The sequence below is a fragment of the Mustela erminea genome, chromosome 10 (genome assembly GCF_009829155.1).
Source record: "Mustela erminea isolate mMusErm1 chromosome 10, mMusErm1.Pri, whole genome shotgun sequence".
In the NCBI taxonomy this organism is placed as follows: domain Eukaryota; kingdom Metazoa; phylum Chordata; class Mammalia; order Carnivora; family Mustelidae; genus Mustela; species Mustela erminea.
The window spans coordinates 67,979,909-68,002,476 of NC_045623.1; the positions used below are offsets into that span (position 1 = coordinate 67,979,909).

Sequence of the window (22,568 nt, forward strand, 5' to 3'; positions counted from 1 at the left end):
AGAGAGGGAAGCAGGCTCCCTGCTGAGCAGAGAGCCGGATACGGGACTCGATCCCAGGACCCTGAGATCACGACCTGAGCCGAAGGCAGCGGATTAACCCACTGAGCCACCCAGGCGCCCCGACCTAGGTTTTAATTATATGACAGTGTTCTATGTAGTTACTTTCAGCATCTCATTTGTCCCTCTTTCAGCAATTACCAGTGCCCAGTAAATGGCAAAACTGTACCAAGTGGAAAAATAGAATACTCTTAGTTTGTAGTTTATACAATAGTAGTTTAGAAGTTTGCAAACTTCTCATAGAAGTTGTAAACTTAAGTTTTTATTGTGAATCAAATTCATTGTAGAGTAATTGAAGTGCCCAGATTATCAATTTTACATAGAGTACACATACACACACTACACTTAAGATCATATTGTTTTGTATAATGTTTAATGACATGGAGAGATTAATATTTTCATTGTCATTAAAGATTATTCAAAAGTATGAATATTAATGATGTGTCATTTATTTGTTTAGTCCCCTACAGGTGGGACATTTCTGCTTTTTTTCTCCTGTTTAAATAATATGTAAAATGATGGGATAAAGCTGTTTTTAACTATATTATTCTAGTATGGTGAATTTATGTATTTATATTCATATGTGGGATTATTAGGTAAAAAGGATAAAAGGTCTAAGGTTCTTGCTATATATTGCTAAATTGCCCTCCAGGAAAATGGTTACCATTTTGTGGTCCCTACAAACAATATATAAAATGTATTGGTAAGCTTATAAAGTAGCTTTGAAGTCCAAACAATTCATTTTTTACCCTGGTAAAGGATAATTTAAATGTGTTTATTTAAAAAAAAAAAAAAAAAGGAATCTTACCTAAAAGAACAAAGTATAAAAATCACACAAAAGGGGGCGCCTGGGTGGTTCAGTGGGTTAAAGCTTCTGCCTTCTGCTCAGGTCATGATCCCAGTGTCCTGGGATCGAGCCCATATTGGGCGCTCTGCTCAGCGGGGAGCCTGCTTCCACCCTTCTCTCTGCCTGCCTCTCTGCCTACTTGTGATCTCTGTCAAATAAATAAATAAAATCTTAAAAAAAAAATCACACAAAAGTCCATCTGTCAGAAAATAGATACTGTTAAGAGCTGATGAACTTCATTCATTCCACCTCTCTTTAAGTAACCTTTACATCCAACATGGGATTCGAATTCCTGAGATCAAGGGCCACACACTCTTCCAACTGAGCCAGCCAGGTGCCTCCCTCCATCCCCAACTATCTTTCTTAAACATAGACATACATACATACAAGAGTGGGCTCATATATTATGTTTACTAAATATAGCAAATTAATTTTACTTGGACTTAAAAGTGAAAGAAATGCTTAACTTTTGAAGTTTTTTCTATGGTAGTTCTAAAAGATTCCTCTTAAAATTAAGGACAATTACAGAAAACATAGAGCTATTTCCTAGTTCTCATGTATGTTTTAATTAGAAACCATTTGTAACTCCTGTTATGAAAAATGTAATCAGCAAACTTAATAGTTCCTCTACTTCTTGCTTATATTACTTCTTACATAGATATTGTTCACATATAAGTTGAACCCTAAAATTATTTCCCATTATTTTTATTTGGTCTTTAGAATTTTTGACACCACTCCCTTTATGGCTTTTTTTCAAAGTCCTTGATTTGATTCTTATTGGATGAATTTCATTATCAGGCAGTTTTTTTAGTATTCCTATTCTCTTTACATTTTAAAGAAAACAGCTTTAGCTAGGTATAAAGTTCTTATCACTATTTTCCGCAGACCTCTAGAGCCTTTTTGCTTCACTGCCTTAGGAAGTTTGCTGTAAGATGAGACCAGCTTGATTTCCACCGCCTTCATTATTTAGGACTTGATTTTTCTGCTTATATGTCCCTGTAATTCTTTATATCTTAAATTCATCAGGATACTTGATAGATTTTTATTATTTTTATAAGAATTCTCTTGTATCTGAACATCTCATTTACTCAGTTCTCTTCATCAGGAATGTGAATTATGCATACATAGGATTTCATGTGTTTTATTACCTTTGTAGCTTTTACATTTATTATTTTCCGTTTTTATTTCCTCCACACTTTATTTTATACTGTTATCTAATAAGGCTTTAATTTCTTCAGCTTTTCAAATCTTCATTTAAGTTCTGCAAGCTTATTTTCCATCCCTTACCTTTTAATATCATCTTTGAACTTGTATAGTGTTTTTTTTTGTTTGTTTGTTTATTTACTTGACAGAAACAGACAGCGAGAGAGGGAGTACAAGCAGGGGGAGTGGGAGAGGGAGAAGCAAGCTTCCTGCTGAACAGGGAGCCTGGGGCTTGATCCCAGGACCCTGGAACCCAAGGATCATGACCTAAGCTGAAGGCAGATGCTTAACTACTGAGCCACTCAGGCACTCCTATACTTTGCATTTTTAATCATCACTTTGTTAAAGTATTTTTTCAGTCTGTGGGGAACTTGATACTTTAACTTTCTGTAGGGAGTGACCAGCATCTGTGAGCATTCTTTTCTGATTACTGTTTATTTAACCTTAGGTCGTACATAGATCAATTATATAATGGAAGTAACAGGAAGGGGCTAGTGGAATGAGCTTTTCAAAGTTGTGTTGTTATGTTGGAAGACTTTCACCAAATTAATTGTGGGAAGTGAAATAAATTTAGTGGTTTACACCAAATATTAAAAATACAGTAAAAAAAAAATACTGTAGAGGAAAGATCAGAATGCATTTTACATTAAGGAGTATTTTTTCCCCCAAATTTGTTTCAGTTACAGAATATATGTGTACAGAGGTAAAATGCAAAGTGTTCCTTAATACTGGCTAGTCAGAGTTACAAAGTTACAGTTCTAGGGCCTCACCCAGTATGTTAGCAGATAGATGACAGAAATTGCCCTCAGCAAAGTTTGTCCTTAAGCTCCATCTTCTCTGGAATTCTGTAATTTACCAAATCAGTCTCTAGAGAGATGAAACTCTTAGCTCTCTGAAGTAATGAAAGGAGAATAATCTGCTTCCTGCTAGAAGTTGGCTGTGTTAACCATAATTTGGTTCAGATTTCACCATATACCTGAGTAAGTATGCACTAAGTTTATAGTTTGAGAATGCTTATTTCTGTTATTAAAAGTTGTTGGGGTTTTTTTGAAATTTTTAATCTTATATTTTAAAGTGAGTATTTTTAACAATATACTGGATGTTAACTTTGTTGGTCCATAGGTCATTAATCCAGAAGACATTTCTTTCCATCCAAATCACTTTGGTAAAGAAGTAACTGTTAGGAAAAAAAAAAAAAAAAGAAAGAAAAAAAGAAAAAGAACGAACTGTTAGGACTCAATAACAGATGTAAATAGAGGTGTTTATATTTAATTCTTAAAGGCAGTCTATTATATAGTTGTCTAATGGATAGCAAGAACCGTTATGGCCAACTTTTATTAGCTCAAGTATTATCAGGAGTAGAGGAATCCTTGAAGAATATGAAATCTCAAATATCCTAAAATGCTTTAATATTTCTGCAAAAGTCCTTCAGTTCAATAGCAAGCAAAAGAATATATGACCAGATAAAACTTCCCAAGAAGCTGGATCCTATGAGGCATTTGGTCTTCATAATCCTTACTGGGTCCAGAGCTGCAGAAAGTCAAAACACTCCCCCTCCCCCGCTCCTTTTTTTCACTTTTCCCGTTTGAAAGGAGGAAAGGTAAGTACTGGTAGACAGAACTAGCAAAGATCCCAACACCTTCTTGATTATCAGTGCCCGTGGACACTTTGCATTTCTTATTTTGCTTCTGAATACTCAGACCTTAGCTTCTTTGCCATACTGTCTCCTAATTCTACCACCTTTCTGAATGGTTCATTTCCATTTTCAGTTGGTTAACTGCACTGCTTCCCTCTCACCAGTGTTGAGTGTTGCCAATGATTCTGTTGTTGGCTTTCTTACATAAACACTTCCTGGGCAATCCCATTTAATTCTGCATCTTCATAATTACCTCAATGTTGTCAATTCCGGGTTAGTTCACTATGCTCAACTCCATTTCCTACTTCTAACAACCTGGGCTTTATCTAGTTGTACCATACCAGCCTCTAATTACACTTTAGGATTAAACTGAATGCAACACTTTACCAACACAACTTTCGCCATATGCCTCTCTAAAGCCTGGCCTCTTCCTGTTGTATTATTTTAGCTTTGTGAATGAATGGCATTATTTTCTAGCAATTCAGGTCAAAACCCCAAGTGGTATTAGATATTTCCTCTTTTTTCAGTCATGTTGCACTACTGCTACTGATATACTTGGATAATGTCAGTGCTTACAAGATAAAGGCTGAGCACCATAACCTCGAATTCAAGGCTCCTGGGGAAGAAGAAATACCATTTAAGAATGTTGTGTAAAAGGTATTAAGTTTCATTGTTTGAACTGTTCGATGCAATTGGATTAAATGACCCAGAGAAGTCTTATATTTGAATGCATTCTTTTCTTCTTACAAAGCTGCTGCTAACTTGTCAGTTCTCATGCTATTATTACTACATGGTCCTGCTGGGGAGAGGGAGAAATGGAGGTAATAGGTTTTTACTGATTTGGTATTTGAGTGTAATAGCAGCAGCACAAATCTCAGGATTCTCAGAACATTTCCCATCATGGAGCAAAACAAAACTAAACTACAGAGAACTGGAAAATGGGTGTATAAAATTTAATAACAAAAGGGTCAACAGGCAGCTACATCCATCCTCATCATTCATCCTCTCCACCCCTCAAGTCCTTTCTAACCTTATAAATTTGAGTACCGTCAAGGTTGGTTGCACAAAGGGGTCCAAAGCAGCCCTTGGGAAGCACTATCCCTCAAATATGGAATATGACTCAGATACAAAACTCAGCACCTCTTTCATATAAGGAAAAAAAAGTGGAGAAACTTGGTTAAAAAGAGCTAAAATATTCTCATAGCTGCCTGGGGAGTAGATCTTAATCCTTCCACACAGATGCCTTCGGATCCACAGGTGGCCATTTGGACTAAAACCAAACAGAGTCCATTACTCATTCCCTCTCCGGCTCTTCTTGTGGCTTTTCTTAGATCTGAAATGGTAACACATATGAATCATAAATTAACATAAATTTAATAACAGCTGTTCAAGGAGCTAGGCAAGAACTTTTGAGTAAGATGGGGTATGCTGATACTGATGTGGATAGAGAGGATACCCAATATTCATTAAATGTGCTTGGTGTTATGTCTTAGAGCAACACTGAGTAAGGTATTACTATCCAAACTTTACCACTGAGGAAATGATCTCTAGGTTAAGAGTATACCTGACAGTGTCTAGCATATAGCAATAATTTCTAATTAAAGTTTATCAAAAGAAAGTGATTTGTCCAATGTCACTCAGCTGTTAAGTGTCTGAAGTTGGGATTTAACCACAGGTCTCCTGAGACCAAAGCTCATGCCCACTATCAAAGCTGCAATTCTACAAGAAAAAAACAAAATAACATAAAACAGATATATAATTCTAGTAATTCTTAGGACAATGGGCCAATTTTATAATGTAAAAAAGAGAAATTCCTAAATACCCCATCAAAACAAAATTTCAGGTCTAACTTAGTTGTATGATTGGAACTTTGATTTCTGAATTAAGAAGAAATTCTTAAAGGTTGGTCCATACCTTTCAGGAGACTTTGAGTGGCTCCTATGTCTGTGACTACGGTGATGACCTGGGGAAAAAGAGGCCACCGGATGAGTGTTCTTCTATCCACCACCACCTCCGCTGTCATTTTCACTTCCCCCAATCCCTTTCATTGGTGTATTTTTTTGGCTTACGCTAAACACACCTCTTGGTACCACCTTTCTGAACTGTGTGTGTTTATGGGGGAGTGTCAGAAGAACTGAACGCACTTCATATGCATTCAGGGGTTATGGCTAATTTCACAAACATCATGTTGAGGATTTTTTACCACTATGAAAGATCTTATTCCTGTAATTTCAGATTAAAGAACTGAAGTTCATCCTTCTTTCAGCAAAGCTTGTAAGAGGAAGTAAACATGTGAACTCTGTTCTCACTTCCTTTTAAGCAGGCTATTGCACTGGAGTGAGACTAAGCACTTACTGTATTTCTTTAAGACCACCAATAGCAAAAGGCCCAAATGCTGTACCTGGGGACTTGGAGCGGGATCTGTGCCGTCTATCTCTAGATCTGCTGCGGTGACGTCTTGGGCTTTTGCTCCGATGCCTTTCTCGGCGAGGGGAGGGGCTATGGAAATAACTGGTCAGATCCCTTTATCTGACACTATACTCACCACAACAGCACCCTCCCTTCCCAAAGCCCTGTCTTTCATTACAAATCAACCAAAGACCCACCTCCTCCTTTTAGGAGATCGACTCCGCCTGTACAAAAAGAAAAGAGAAAGAACCTTAGTAGGTGCACTGCAGTTGTAGATTCAAAAAATTGTTCCAATTCTTCACCCATTTCTGTTATCCATGACTTTAGTCCTGAAACTTTTTATTAGCACCCTCCCACTCTAAGTCTGGGGTTGGTCATGTGACCTGCTTTGGCCAATGGGCTATTTGCATATGTGATACCAACATGATACTGGAAGGAAATTTGCATCATTGAGCTTTTCTGCTCTTGAATTCTGCCACTGCCCTGAGACCATACCTAATCCAGCCTAGAATGAGACACACACACACACACAGAAGAGTTGCCCCATTAGTTAGTTGCCTCATTAAAAGCCATTCTATAGTAGCCAATAGATGATCACAAAATAGGTTCATGAACTTAAACTGCCTATCCAAGCCCAGCTTAAATCACTGACTGCAGACTTATGAACTAAATAAACAGTTATCATCTGACATAGAGGTTTTGTGGGTTGTTTTATAGCAATTACTGCATTGGGCAAACAGAGGCCAAAGAGTAGGGCCTTACCTTCTGGGAGACCGGCTCCTACTCCTCCTATAGCGCAATGTGGGAGAACGACGGGGCTTGTCTAAGTCTCGGTAGCTTCTCCGGCGATGATCAGGTGATGGCACTCTCTCCAGCTGGAAAAGAAATGTATGGTAGGTCAGTGATGAGCACAGACTTACAAAGAACCACTTAGGGACAGTACCTACGCGCTCCTTATCCTGTCCCAAATTCTACCTTCAAGTGACTTTAAACACAATGAATACATAGATAACCCTAAGGACAAAACCTCCAAATAAAAAAACTGAACTATTTCCAGTATTCCCCTTATTGTTCCAGTGTTGGTGGGACTTTGTGAGAAGAATGCGACTGTGAGAAGTCAGAGCTAAGTAATTGTGCATTTCTCCTTCAGAAGCTAGATTCTCAATGTGAAAGGAGATACAGATGTAAAATCAGTAAGATTGTATAAAGTGTACTTTAATTTTAAAAATTTCCTCTGGGTCTGCCAACTCTAGAGACCAAGAAATGCAGACCAAACCCTATCAGTGAGCATTTATAGTGCCGAGATTGTGGTATCTAAGTATCATTTTCCCTGTAAATGAAAGCAAGGGCTCCCTGGGAAAATGGCTAATTTCAGGTTGGGGACAGCAGCTTACAAAACATGAACAGAACATACATCAGAAGACAAGGTGTCCGAGACTACGATGATTCTATCAGTCTCGTGTCAACTTGGGGACCGCCCTCCATTGGCCAAAGGGGACAATTTCAGCATCAACAAGGACTATGATGGTTCAAAAACACATCAAATCTGCTTAAATCCTTGAGTTTATAATGTTACCAAGGACAAAAGCTCATCACACTAGGAGGATACTATGGTGTCAGCTCATTATTTTAAAAAACTGATTGAGAAATAATCCTGTATTTACCTTTTCTATATCAACTGTACCTATGAAAAACTAAATACTGATTTAGGAGATTTCTCTTCATAGCAGTGTTATAGGTAACAAATGATTAAAAAAAAAAAAAACTAGAATATCACCATTTCACAACCCCTAATGGGTCTAGGTAGAGATCATCTAGGCACAGTGGCTCCTAATACAACAAAAAGAGAGGTAGGCTTTGCTCACCCTGGGGGGAACAGACATCGGTACTATGAAGTAGTGTTGCTCTACTCCAAAACCTACAAAAACCTCAAATGCAATTTAGCATCCAGCTCTTAAGAATTAGTTTATAGAAGATAACAAGGGACAAGTGAACATGTGAAGTGACCTCACAGGGACACAATAAAAAAAATACAGATTATAAAAATCTGTACAGAATAATAAGACTTGATTTGTGGACCACTCAAACTATTTTAAACTGTTAAAAAATATAGGACAATTGGGGAAATGTGAATAAATATTTTTTTCTTGTCTCAAGTTTTATTTAAATTCTAGTTATAGTATAATTTTAGTTTTAATACTGAATACTTGATTTTAAGAAATTACTGTTGATGTGGGGGTGACAAGCGGCATCATGTTTAGGCCTTTTCTGAAATATGAATGCAATATATGATGGTTGTGATCTGTGTCAAGACAATTGTGGGGTGGGGACAGTGGTACAGAAATATGTAAAATGGCTGAGTTGATATAGAGGCTAGACAGTGGGTAAAGGGAGGCACATTCTCTCCACTTTGGTAAGTCCCTGAAATTTTCCATTAAAAAAAAAGGAAAAACAGAATGCCTACTTTTGGTTCACTAACCACAGAAGAGCACCTCAGCATTGCTTGGCTTTAAATTTATGAACTAAGATAATGCTTCCTTTTGCATTCACCTTGAAGGGAGCCTAATGGCTCAGAGCTACACTTCCCATTTACATCCAGTATCCACAAACCAGCATTTCTTGTATTTCCCCCTAGCCTTTTTGGATACATAGAATAGTCTCAGATCCTTCTTTTCTAACCATATGTATTTCCACATTATCATATACTTTTTATAACAGCTTTGGCTAATAGTCTGTTGAGTTGATGATAGTTTACCTGACTGCTCCCTGACAGCTAGGTTGCTTTCAAGTTTTCAGCATTTTAACTAGTAAAGAACATGATCATGTAGTAGGTTTTTCCTTCCCCTAAACTAAGCCTACTCCTTAGGACAGGTTCAACTCTAAACAGTATCATTTTTGTTCCAAGTATTTGTTTTAATATCTACCAGCTGTGAGTCAATTATAATGCCCAAATGTATGTGAAGGGCTTTATATGTATCATCTAATAATCATAAAATCGTAAGAGAAAGGTATCATTCTCCTTGCTTTACAAAGGAAAAGACTGACATTAATTTGCACAAGATTATGGAGAGCTGAGATTTAACTCCAATGCCTATACTCTTAACAATAAATACTGTATTTTTTGGCTAAAGAAGGTTAAAAATTAAATTGTACACAAAACAGGGAAGGACCATTCTCCCATCCCCTCCCGATAATTATCCCTCCTTCAGCCCTTAAACTCCCAGGTACCTGACCTTCTCATCCTCCTCTTCCTCTTCTTCACTGGACTCCACATCATCCATGTCCTCTTCTAGAGCGCTAACCCGGGGCTCCAGCTGCTCAGCTTCCTCTAGCACATAGCGTTTCTACAGAAAGTATGATGAGAGTCAGGGGGCCTTGTTCACTATTCTTGATTGTGAGACAGTTTCAAGGGTATATACATATGGCAAAACTTACAAAATTGTACACACTTTAAATTTGTGTTGTTTAATGTATGTCAACTGTACCTTAATAAAGCCATTTAAAAGGGGAAAAAAAAATCCCTTGTTCAAGTGAAATCTCACTCTCAAGCCCAATATGTAATTAGAAAAAAAAGGAGCTACTCTGGTTGGAATATGTGGGGCTATCTCCTCTTATTCCTCTCAGCAGCCTTAAAACAGTCCCACAGAATAGTTTAAAGACCACTGAAGTAGCCTAATTTCCCCATTTTATAGATGGGAAAAGAAAACCAGGTTCCACAGCTAGTCAGCTATAACAACAGAAACAATCTTCTAATTCCCTGCTCCATCATCTCTCCATTATAGATCATTCATTCCCTTTCTCCTTTGGTAACCTACTGTATCAGTTTTCCCTTTGTACTTTACAGCAGTAGTTTTAAAATAATACTCTGCAAAACCCATTCCTGAAAGGCGCTTCATGGATAATCATTTATTACTAGGAAAAGGAGCAGGGTTATAAAGGTGACATTTAAGGGGTTAAGATTTCATCTACTATTCCTGACCCTCTTATCTGTTTTACATCTTACAGTTTCCTTCATATAACATTTTAAACAAGAAAGTCTTCCTGTGTTACTCACTTTTAAAGCCCTACCCTTCATATACTTTATCTGTTTTCCTCTCCCAATTACCTTTTTCATACGTTTAAAAGACTACTTATGAAGATGACCCTTGTGTGGGGTAAAAAAGAAACCCCTGACATCCATGGTCTTCAGTGTTTTATTGTATATGTGTACTTGTCTGTCTCCCTGTCTTGGGGAGAGAAGGGCAACTCTGATAAGACATCTTTATCTCTTACCTGTAGCCGGGGTAGAATGATGTCACAGACTCTTTCACTGTGGAGCAGTTCATCAATAAACTCATCTACATGCATCAGTTCAAACTCTGGAAAAACAATCATAAGCTCAGGCAACTTGGAAATAAGTTTATATAGCCAACAAGTAAGTGTAAGTCTCTATATGTAAAATGTCTATATATAAACAGTACTTGGTATAGAAAGTGTGAATCCTCTGGCACCTCCCTTCCCTGCACATTTACTAGTAAAGCCACTCAGTCTGGCAGTTACAGAGAAGGAATTACTGACAGACGTGGGCTCAAACTACAGCCATTCATAGCCTTGTCATCATCACTTACCTTCATTCAGCTCACCTTTACTGAGGGCATCTATATGCCAGGCCCCTTCTTGGAGCTGGGCATAAAAGAATGAGTGAAGATGTCCCAATTAGCAGGAGACACAACACAAAAGGAAGCACAAACAGTTCTGAATTGTATAGGGGTGATATCCTACAATGGGCTGGACAGCCCCCCACAACAGAATCATCTGGATCAAATTATCAATAGGCTGAAAAACCCCATCTCAATTTAACAATATAAACATAAGTTTATGTTTATAAACAAGTTTTAAACATCCACGATGGCCATGACCATGTCCATCTTGTTCACCATCTTATTTCCAGTACATAGCACAATACCTGGCATCACACTGGCACTTAATAAGTGAATAAAAGTTTACAGTAAAATACCAAATTCTTGACCTGCTTAATGTTACATGTAGAGGTAAAAGGCAAATGTTACTAATCTTCTGTTACGACAGTGAGAAGAAAAAGGTTTTGATTGCATTACACTGAATCCCCCTCTACCACAGAAAAGATCTTTGTAAAATATATGGAGCTGCCCCCTTTGGATATACTTACTATTTTTCAGTAGGATTCCTACGTAAGTATGAGTATACTTAATCTATACTGTGGTGAGTAGTACAGCACTAGAAAAGAGGCCATTAAAAATAACAGTGATGAACATATGGAAAACTAACTTTGGGAGGTTTTGGGAAGGCTTTTTCAGAGGTCATTATGGAGGCAGATCATATGGGCTGGAACACATGTGGAGGGCGCACATAATTCAAGGCTGGGATTGACAAAAGATGCAGTTGGAAAGGTAGGCAGACGGGTAGGTTGGGTAAGACCAACAGGAAGCTAGGAGTCTAATGGAGTACTCCATGCAGCAGGGGAGAAACTGAAATGAAGACAGTAACAAAAAGGATGAAGAGCATTCACAATGTATGTTACAATGTGAAGATAGAGAGATTGTTGAAATAAAACTGGTTCAGGGAGGAAGGTCCAAACAATTGGTACCATACTCACCCCCATTTCGGTTCTGACTCTTGATTTTTCGATAGTCATTGTAGAGAGGCTCTAAGTACTTGTAGCAATCAATTGCAGTGCCTGTCAGCCTCATGTAAAGGGCTCCCAACATACGCACATACCTGACAGATAGAGGACAGTAAAACGATAAGCCATCCTAAAAAGTTCTTGTTCTTGAGTTTCATACCTGGCTTTTCTCATGACAGCAGTGGATGTACAAGTTCTCTCCTTTGCAGATGAGAGAACTGCAATTTTAGAGGAAATGTGAGGCAGGGAAAGGTAAAATACAGAGTCCTGGGTTACAAGTTCCCATTCTACCACTTACTGGCTACAGGAACTTGGGACATGTTGCTCAACTTTCAGAGTCTGTTATATCTTGTATAACATGAAGACAGAACCTATTTACCTCATAGAATTACTGTAAGAATCAAATGAAATACTGAATTTAATAATAACATATAAGGTATGTTTACTTAACACTACAAGAAATAATACATATAGATGTGAATATATAAACTTTTGCTAGGCAGCACAGCATGCTGGTTCTGAAAAAAAAAAAAAAAAAAAAAAAGAGTCCTTTGGGTTACAATTCTGATTCCATTACTTACTGGCTTTGTTACGTAAGGTAAGTTACTTGCTATCTCAATCCTTGTAAAATGCAGATAACAGTACCTAATTTGCTGGCCTGGTTTAGTGAGAAATCTGTGTAAAGTGCTAATCATAGCATATAGCACATAGTAAGTGCCTAGTAAGAGCTGTTCTCTAGCTGTTAATGTTTTGTAAGATTTCCTTTTTCTTTTCTCCTCTATCCAACTACCCGCTCAAATTCTCCACTTAGAATAACAAGTAGAACATCTGAAATTGAACAGTTTCTTTACATGACAAACAGAATGGAGTAGAAAAGAATCTGAACACTGACGCCAGCTTTGACACTTACTAGCTGTTTGACCTTGAGGAAATTACTTCATCTGTGCCAAGTTTCCTCCCCTGTGTAACAGGGATAATAATTTTGCGGGGTTCTTGTGAAGGTTAAATTATTACATGTAAATCCCTTAGAGGGTAACACATAATCTACTCTGTCTGCCTCCTGTACTTGTCTGTAAACTCCTTGAGAATAAAAAAATAAAAGAATATGAGCAGCAGATATTTTGGGGATATTAGCCATGCAATAGGCCCTGTATTGAGATTTACAGTACTATCTTCTTTAACCTTCACAGCAATCTTGAATTGGTAACATCATCTCCATTTTACAAGTAAAGAAAGTAAAGCTCACAAAATGTAACTTCTCCAAGGTCACAGTAAGTCTGGACATGGCTGGACACGAGCCTGGACACGAACCTCCACCTACACCAAAGTTTTCCCACTTATCTACCACATTATGTAGTTTTCTTCATCTTTGAGCATCCAGTACTACCAACATACTAGGCACTCACTTCTGCTTAATATATGTTCAGTGAACTTGTGATATGCTTTTTGGGGGCAAGGGGTAGTTACCAGGACTGAGAATGTAACAGAGAAGATCAATATAATCAGAACATGCAAAATAACAAGATACATTGCTTTCACTCCTCTTAACCAAAGCCAAATTCTGGACCACTGAAATTGAAGCTTTTATATTAGCAAACCAACATTTTACTCACTTGAAATCTTCATTTTTTATAAATTCTACAATGATATCCTTCTCAGGCTGAATCTGAAGCATCTTCAAGGTCAAACACAGAAAGGGAGTTGGCTTTATGTTGCCACCATAGACACCACCCACAAACCTCAACTCCATGGCTTTATCGACTACAAGTTCAGCTGAAAAAAGCAAAAACAAAGTGGCATCTCAAACACATTAGGGCCAAGCTTATCCCAGTCTGAAGTGATAAGCTAGTTCAAGCTTTGGTGCTCCTGACTACTAATCAACAATTTAATATAAGAACAACTGTCTATTAATAGTAATAATAAGAACAGCCAATATATACTGAAAGATGAGTATATGCCAGACACTCTGCTAAGCATGTCATATTATCTCATTTAATGCAATTAGCCATGAAGTTCCTGCACTGAGGCTGTTTTCAGCTAAGGGAAAATGAAGGCTAAGAAAGGTTAAGTGACTTGCTCAAGGTCCACAGTCAGAGAGGAGCAGGGGCTGCATTTAAATGTAAGCAGTCTTAACTTCAGAGTCCATGCCTATCACCATTATGTTTGGAGAAAAACAGCCAGATTCTGAGTTAAAAGAATAACAGCAAATGATTCAATAGCTACATAATGGGCAAATGTCATTTACAGAAGGGGGATAATAACCTTCCACAATTGTTTTCAAAAGCAAACCCTAGCTGTGTGAACTTAGGGCAAGCCATTTTACCTTACTTCCTTTTTAGACTGTCAATTCAAATCTGAATAATAAAAGTACAAAGTTTCAGGGCTATAGTGAGAATCAAATTTATAGCCAGGTACTAAATACTGGAGATGTAGATAGAGGGAAAAGGAGGACAAAATTACAATGCTTACAGAGTTTACAGTCTGGCAAGGTAGAAAAAAAATTTTTTTAGGTGTGGTGAATAGTTGAAATAAGATGCAGAATGCAATACAATTATTGATCAAGGGAACATAATCCAGCATTGGAGGAAAAAGATGAGTTCACTTTTGGACATTCTGAGTTGGCATGTCTTGGAATTTAGATCTTAGAGATCTGGGATGGAGAGGTAAATTTGAAGGCATCTACATGTAAGATGTAACTGCAGTGTGGAGATCATCCAAGGAGCGAACTATGTAATGAGAAAAGGTCCCAAAATTTATCCAAAATTGACATGACTCCAAAATTTAAGGGACTCAGAGAAAAACAATATGTTTCCATGGACACAACAGCTAATGGTGGTGGCAACAACAGTACAGGCACAGGAGTAGTTAACAGTGGTTAACAACTAGCACCACCACTACAACTGCTAAGTACTTCTTAAAATATATACCTGTAACCATACCAAATACTTTTTATACTTTATGGCATTTAATCCTTACAGCAACCTTCTGGGGTGGGTATTATTCGTTTTACAGTAGAGGAAAACATGGTTCACTAGTATAACAGAGCTACTAAAATGCAGAGCCAGAATTCAAAGATTGAAAGACTACCTGGAAGCCTTCTCTGAAAAACTCATATCTGTATTAAGGCCCGAACGTGGAAATACTGCAAATGGTCCAGATTTAGGGATAGTAAGACCCTGAACTGGGTTTTGGGTACGTTAAAGTTCCTTTAAGAACTTCAGAGTCCCTGAGTGGGAACTCTGCAGATTACATTAAACATGGAAACCCCAGAGAACCCAGCACTGACACGCTTTAGAACAAGACAGCAGTAGACTGTGTCTCCGAAGCTCAACACAAAACTACGCACACAGTAGGTAGATTTTTCTGAATAACTGACAGATTCCCCTCCAGTCACACACCCGGGAGCCAGTCCCAGTGGCTCCCAGTTAAGAGAACTGGGCCACAAGGCGGGGGAGGGGGGTCCGCGCGCTGCCGCTCACCCGTCAGTCCAAAACACTCCTCTTTCCAGTACTTGGACTCATAGATTCGCGTCCGAATGATCTTCTCCACCAGATACTGAGGATTGGTGCCGTGGATGCTGTGCGCATCCTTCACCGTACGGTTCGCCATTTTAGAACGCCTTTAGTTCTATTTCCGTCGGGTCCTTCAATGCGTCACATCCAGGTTAAAAAAATCATCTAAGAGGGACCGCGAAGCGTGGAGAAAGTCGCTCTAGGAACTCAGGCCACCATCTTGGTACAGGAAATGCTGTAAGGAAAGGAACTTCCTTCCGCGAACAGCGTCGCCGACCGAATCAATGATGGCCGCTGCACGTTGGCGGACGTACGACGTGCATTCCCTCCCGTGTGGGCGGGGCTGAAGGACTGACTGATGACGGAACGCTAGGACAGCCTGGGGGCGGAGCCACGGCGTTTGGCGCGAAATTTTCTTTTCTCCACCTTCTTTCCTACTAGGCGCCGGCTTTGACTCCCGCGTGCGCCCAGTGGCTGTAAGAGGAGTCCAGCGGGGGCAGGTTAGAGTTGCTGCGGCTCCACAAACTCTTGGAGCTGAGACGGTGGGAGCAGAGGGCTTCGGCGCCCGGTGAGTGTGGCATTACGGGGCTGGAGGGGAATCTGAGCCAGCAAGACTGGAGAAGTTCTCTGTGGACTCAGTCATTCATTGATTCATTCAGCAGATATTTACTAAGCCCCTGTTAAGTGCCAGGTACTGTTCTAAGCCCATTAGGAGCATTTTTCTTTTCCACATCCTGATTTATAAAAGGCTTCCCGCTTTGTCGGGGACTGAGGGGTTGCAGTTCGGGAAACCGGAAGCCAACAGAGAAGCGTGAGCATCCCTGCCCCCAGCGCCCTGAGATTCCCATTAATGATCTTAACCATCCCTCCTATATGCTTTGACCTTGTGAAGCTTTTCCGTCTTTTTCTCCTTTGAGGCGTCGTGAACCAAGCACCACAGGGAAGGCAGAACAGCAGAAGTTATTACCCCATCTTACGGATGTAGCAATTGAGCCCAGAGAGACTTGTCTAGGTCGCTTTTTGTGAGTAAGGGGCCTGGCTCCCACCCAAGCCTCCCCGCCAACCTACTCCCAGGTGAGCTCCCTTAATTGCGGGACTTTCATCCACCTTCTTTCTAGGATAGAAGTCTAAAGGCATGTCTTCTACTTCCTTCAGTCTAACCCTAGAGTAGAAGCGCCTTCTAATTTTCATAATTGGAAAAAGCACTGGACTTAGAGGCATGAGATGTGAGATTCTTATCGTGGTCTACTGTTTGTGAAACTTCAATGATTAGATATGTCAGTTTTTGATTTTAGTTGTCTGTAAAAATGGTACCCTCTTCGGTGCTGGTATGGGGTACTTGTGAATGCCAACGGAGGTTTCCGATGTGAGAGCACCATTTACCAAGTCTTTCTGCAACGGTTTTTAACAGAGGGTAATATGTGGTTGTTAGAAGGTTTATGAATCCCTGAAATTAAGTGCAAAATTTTGTGTGAATTGTGAGTTTCCTAACATTCCTCAGATTTTTTTTTTTTTTTTTAAGATCCACGGTCTCTTACAAATAAATGCAAGGGATTAAGGGAGTGAGGAAGTGAATTTGCCATTTTGCATTTTCTCACTTAATCCAAGAATAGTGCCTGGCACATAATGGGTGGTTAATATATGTTGGTTGAATTATAGAAAGGTTCTATTATTATCATCCCCATTTTGTGGGTAAGGAAATTGAGGTCCATTTGACTTCCCACTTAGTGGCTGGGAAGCCTAACTTATTGTAGTAAGGTCACCAGAAGCATGTTGTCTCAGGCATATGTTACATTATTCACTTTTACACAGGTGTTGTAAGGTGAAGTGGTTTAGAGTCATTGAAATCTGGCTGCTCAGGGTTCGAATTAAGACTGTGCCATCCTGTGTACCATTGGAACAAGTTAATCATTTTGAAGTGCTCATAGCACTTAACTTTCATTCAGCAAATATTTATTATTGAGAGTCTGTTGTGCACTTACTATGTATTAGCATTGGACTTAGGTTATTTTGAGCATTAAATGAGATAAATAGAGTTTTGGCTACATTTTCTGTCATATTGGCTCAGTACATACCTGCTATCATTTTTACCGCAATTCCCTTATATTTTCCTTGGGTGTGGCACCCTATACTGGGTGGTGTGTCTGTTCAAGATTTGTGGTATCTGCAACAATTAAGAGCCTGTGGGTGGTTATCTCCTAGAAGCAAAGCCTATGCTCCACCAAGTCAGACCTGCCTTTCCACCCCATTCAACATCCCTCTTGCGTAATCTCTCTGCTAATGGTGCGTGAGATGAAATCCTGGGTCCTGAAGTAAGAAAGTAGGGTAACAGTACAAAGAGGCTTGACATCTTTATGCTGCCTCTATAGAAGAATTCTTGATTAATTGTTTGAACTCTTCATTGAAAAATAACTAAATACTGACAAGTGCAGATATCATAAAGGTACCGGTCAATGAACTTTCTTGAAGAGAACATACTTGTGTAACCAGCTTCCAGATAAAGAAACAGGACCAGCATTCCAGAAACATGTCCCTTTCCCACTGTGCTCTCTTTCAGTCACTTAGGTTACCTTCTGTTCTGACTTCTAACACCATGGGTTACTTTTAACCTATTTTTAAGCTTTATGTGAATGGAATCAATATAGTATGATTTCTTCTGGTGCCTGATTTCTTTAGCTCATTGTTATTTTGTGAGGTCCCCCCACCCCCGCCCTGTGCATTTGTAGTTGGTTTATTTCATTGCTGTATAGTGCGGCTACATACATTTTGGTTCATGTCTTTTGATGTTTTTCTGTTGGGTATATTGTGTTGAAATTGCTGAGTCATAGGATGTGCATTTGTTTAGCTTTGGTTGCTACTGCCCATTTTTCAAAGTGGTTTTACCAGCTTAAATGACTTCCAGCAGTTCTGGAAGGGTTCTGGCTGTTCTGTGTCCTTACCACGCTTGCTACTGCCCTAATGATTTTTAAAACCAGTTTGTTTTTCATTCATTCATTCACCTATTTTATTGCCAAGTCTTAACCTAATCTCTGAGTCTTAACTAACCTAATCTCAGTTACAAACAAGATAGACAGGGTCCCAAGATCCCTGCTTTTGGAAGTTAACATTCTAGCGTAGGAAGTACAATAAATAAGAAAGTAATGTTACTGCTTTGATCATAGGGTGGTATAATGAAATATGATCCCGAGGGACAGCATAAGATGGTGTGAGGGTAAATTTCCATTGGGTATCAGTGAAGGCCTATCTGAGAAAGTTTTGTTGAGGCCGGGACCTGAGCCATCCCTGAAAAGATATGCATAAAGAGAGAACAGCAATGGTGTAGTAAGTCTGAGGGCATAACAACTTTGGCCTTTTTGAGGTTTGGAAAAGCAGGCCTGGAGCAGAGTGCTAGACCAGGGTGAAGCAAGTTTTACATCCAAGCCCAGATAGTCTTTCTTGCAATATCCCTACTTGCTCAGCTTAGGGTAAATCACCCACCCTCGTACATATATGTTTATGTACTGGTCTCATTGAACACAGTGCGTGGGCTAGTAAGGGAATGTTAAATTTTTTTTTTTTTTTTTTTTTAAAGATTTATTTATTTATTTGACAGAGAGAAATAACAAGTAGATGGAGAGGCAAGGAGAGAGACAGAGAGGGAAGCAGGCTCCCTGCTGAGCAGAGAGCCCGATGCGGGCCTCGATCCCAGGACCCTGAGATCATGACCTGAGCCGAAGGCAGCGGCTTAACCCACTGAGCCACCCAGGCGCCCGGGAATGTTAAATTTTATCTTGGAGTGGCTTTTGAAGGAGGATTCCTGCTTTAGTAGGATTAAATATCATCTTGATTTAAGAGTTGAGAGCATGGATTTGATTTTCTTAGGTATACATGAGGACCTTATAGGAATGGCCTTAGTCCTTCTGTTTGCCAATTTGGGGTATGAAAAAATAAGATTATTGTTTCGGTGTAGTCAAGTATCATAGTCGAAGTGACAAATCAGGTATTTATCCTATAATTAGATTATGCAGGAGTTGTAGACAGTTTTCTGGGAGATAACCCCTTTGCTACAAAGCACTCAGTGATTTTCCAGTTTTGTTTTGTTTTTTAATGGCAGAATTTAGTGAAAATTGTAATTGATTTGCATCTTTTGTTCTCTCAGTAGCCTATTTTGCCTGATTGCATTGTGGAAAGGTGAAAAGTTCCAAGTTTACTTCTGATAATACCGTTACCAAGTTTACTTCTGACAGATCATCCATTAAAAGGAATATTTATTGTAAGGTAAGTTAGTGTTATGTATTTCCTCGAATGCTTATTGAAATTCAAACACTTCTCCTAAATTTTACCAAATGCTTATTGAATATAAGAATCCAAATTCATTTTTTACTTGACATGAGTCATTGCTCTTGTTCATTTCTGTGATGTACTTAATTAAAATTAGATTGATTTTAATACTACCGTGTTGTGAATTATATAGTACTCTTAATGCTCTTTAAAGCAATCATTCACACATCATTCGTAAGCTGTGTATTTACTAATAACTTAGCATTTTTTCTTCTTTTTGCTAATTAGTTTCCTCAAAGTAGATTAAAAAATACCTTTTTTAAAAGCAGAAAATCTTGTAGGTCAGAATGTTCCTGAGTAGAGAATAAGACATAATTGTACCGAACTTCAGGAAACAAGGTTGTTTAATCAGGATATCAATATGCTATTAAAATTCTGTTGTTTTCAACACAGACTGAAATTTTTGTTCATCTATCAGTAATTCAGAGTAATTCTGTCAGACGGATTAAAGAAAAAATTCTTTTGTCAAATATTAGCTCCCATAAAAACAGCAGTTAATTTAGAGGAAAGATTTATTATTTTAATTACTTAAACTTAAGATGATAGATTAGCGGGTGCCTGGGTGGCTCAGTGGGTTAAGCCTCTGCCTTTAGCTCAGGTCATGATCCCAGAGTCTGGGATCAAGCCCCCTGTCAGGCTCCTTGCTCAGTAGAGAGTCTGCTGCTCCCACTGCTTGTGCTCTCTCTCTTTCTCTCTGTCAAATAAATAAAATCTTAAAGAAAAAATTTAAAAAAATAGATGTTACCAATAGCTACTTACTATTCAATATTCAGCTTAGAAAACCCCTATAGGAAGCATTTGCTACCCGAACAGCCACAAGACCTGGTCCTCTAACTTGCAATAGTCTCTCTGGGTCCATCTCTTGACTTTTCACATTACTAGTTGTCCTTTAGTGCATTTATATTTTATCCCTATCTTGATTATAAGTGTTGTGAAGATATGAACAACCGTTTATCACTGTCTTTTAGTTTCAAGTTGTTAGATGTTTAATATCTATCATTGTGCCTTGTAGCTAGTAGGTACTTCTAAAAACTTAGAGTTTCTTTTCCTACATATTGACCCTGCCTAGGAAGAGGTAAGGTGTAGTACAAGATATATGTAGATGATAACATAGATGATAAATTGTCTATGTTCAATCTTAATGAAGTTTGACTTTTCTCAAAGAAAATGTTTTCTAAAATCTGCGGGAATGTAATGGGAGCAGAAGAGAAGGCTAAACTCATTGAAGGCAAGACTGTGTGCCAGAATCCATCAGAGCATTGTCATGTTAACTCAGAGTTAGTGACTTCTACACAGGAACCATGGCGTGCTACCCTACAAGGCTGAAGACTAGACAAACTTATTCATGGGTTGGCAAGCCGTCTTTGGACCAAAAACTACGCTACTACACCTACAAGTGAGTGTTGGACTCTGTTGGTTGTCCTGGAAGTAATAACTTATCCTCACTAAACTGTTAACTTATATCCACCCTGTTCCAGTTACTCTAGATTGAGAACTGAGGGACAGTAAATATGAAAGGATTATAAGGAGGGGTTTTATTTGGTACAAGATGATAGCATAAATATAGCAGTGATAGAGGAAGACACGTCAAGTTAATAAAATTTAGTATGTGTGATGATGTTGTGTTTACTTAAAGTGGGTTCTTTGTGTCTGCATGATAACGGTAGGATTCACTGTTGTTACTATGTCCTCTCAGCCCTAGAGGTCTCTGAAAATTTTGATACTGTTATTGGGCAGGTTTCATACTTTGGGAAGCCTTTATTCTTTGTCAATAACTAAGAGAGGTTGACATTCATATTAAGGCCTCTGGATTAACCATCCACATTAAAACAATTCATTCAACCCATTTAATTTCTTCTTGCATATGACTTTATGGGCGAATTGGTTTCCTAGTAGGATACTTGGTCATCAGAGAGAAACTAGGAGATTTTCCAGATGAGGTAGTCTACCCTAAGTGATATCCTAACATGTTTCTCTCCTTTGTAGAGAAATGAGTGTCAAAATGGAAGGTGGTCTGAGTGAGATTCATATCCAAGTTGGACAGTTCGTGTTGATAGAAGGGGATGATGATGAAAATCCATATGTTGCTAAATTGGTTGAGTTGTTTGAAGATGGTAAGTTTGGGGCTAGAATGAAAACCATTCCTTATCATGAACGATTGGGAGCTGCAAGATTTTTGATTGCTGACTTCTCTTTATAGCTCCATATAGGGTGTGAGCCCTAGATTCTGAGGTGGGGTCATTTAAGCCCTGGCTATACCATTTTATACCTCATAAACTTCTCTACTCATTAGAGCAATATTGGGTAAAAGTGGGATTGGGGGAGTGGTTCAAGAATTTAACTTTCTTATTATTTTTAGGAATGGGCTAAAATCATCACTAAGGGGCACCTGGGTGGCTCAGTTGGTTAAACAACTGCCTTCAGCTTAGGTCATGATCCCAGAGTCCCAGGATTGAGTCCCGAATCAGGCTCCCAGCTCCACGGGGAATCTTTTTCTCCCTCTGACCTTCTCGCCTCTCATGCTCTCTCTCACTCTCTCTTCCTCTCTCAAATAAATAAATAAAATTTTTTAAAAAATGGTCATTAAGGCAGGATTTTTGGAATGGACAAAGGATGAGTTCAAAAGGAAGGGGGAAGAAAAATAGGTGATTTACACTATCATACAGACTTATCTTTTAATTTTAGCATAAGGAAGTTAGGGGGGAAATAGGTGATTTGCACTATAATACAGATTTTTTTTTTAAGATTTTATTTATTTATTTGACAGAGAGATATCACAAGCAGATGGAGAGGCAGGCAGAGAGAGAGAGAGAGAGAGAGAGAGAGAGAAGCAGGCTCCCTGCTGAGCAGAGAGCCCGATGCGGGACTCGATCCCAGGACCCTGAGATCATGACCTGAGCCGAAGGCAGTGGCTTAACCCACTGAGCCACACAGGTGCCCTAT

The 22,568-nt window shown here is 38.9% G+C and overlaps 3 protein-coding genes across 20 annotated transcripts in view; 2 read left to right on the top strand and 1 right to left on the bottom strand.

The window, feature by feature from the left end:
* TUT4 (terminal uridylyl transferase 4) overlaps positions 1 to 7,917 on the top strand; it is a 135,309-nt gene extending 127,392 nt beyond the window's left edge. For 9 of the 13 annotated variants that reach the window (XM_032303087.1, XM_032303077.1, XM_032303086.1 and 6 more), the window contains one exon: positions 129 to 855. The gene's annotated coding sequence lies outside the window, so the exon portion shown is untranslated. Of the gene's footprint in view, positions 1 to 128; positions 882 to 4,270 lie in introns of those variants that run through there. The other 4 variants (XM_032303079.1, XM_032303081.1, XM_032303082.1 and 1 more) reach the window with 3 other exon arrangements.
* On the bottom strand, positions 2,890 to 15,536 carry PRPF38A (pre-mRNA processing factor 38A). Of its 2 annotated transcripts, XR_004276329.1 has the most exons (11): positions 15,273 to 15,536; positions 13,407 to 13,566; positions 11,767 to 11,888; positions 10,425 to 10,510; positions 9,386 to 9,496; positions 6,915 to 7,027; positions 6,350 to 6,376; positions 6,145 to 6,242; positions 5,658 to 5,706; positions 4,320 to 5,076; positions 2,890 to 3,284 (listed from the first exon to the last, which is right to left on the bottom strand). XR_004276329.1 is itself a non-coding variant. In XM_032303097.1 (10 exons), exons 1-10 carry the CDS (start codon positions 15,400 to 15,402, stop codon positions 5,034 to 5,036), a joined length of 939 nt encoding a protein of 312 aa, XP_032158988.1. In that variant the 5' UTR covers positions 15,403 to 15,536; the 3' UTR covers positions 2,890 to 5,033. The 2 variants fall into 2 exon arrangements, 1 of the variants encoding a protein (XP_032158988.1); XM_032303097.1 differs by having other exon boundaries at positions 2,890 to 5,076.
* A 63-nt stretch (positions 15,537 to 15,599) lies between these two features.
* ORC1 (origin recognition complex subunit 1) overlaps positions 15,600 to 22,568 on the top strand; it is a 29,261-nt gene continuing 22,292 nt past the window's right edge. For 2 of the 5 annotated variants that reach the window (XM_032303092.1, XM_032303096.1), the window contains exons 1-4: positions 15,600 to 15,873; positions 19,444 to 19,562; positions 20,922 to 21,021; positions 21,612 to 21,739. In XM_032303092.1, coding sequence (XP_032158983.1) covers positions 20,927 to 21,021; positions 21,612 to 21,739 — 223 coding nt within the window. In that variant the 5' untranslated portion in view covers positions 15,600 to 15,873; positions 19,444 to 19,562; positions 20,922 to 20,926. Of the gene's footprint in view, positions 15,874 to 16,283; positions 16,380 to 19,443; positions 19,563 to 20,907; positions 21,022 to 21,611; positions 21,740 to 22,568 lie in introns of those variants that run through there. The other 3 variants (XM_032303095.1, XM_032303093.1, XM_032303094.1) reach the window with 3 other exon arrangements.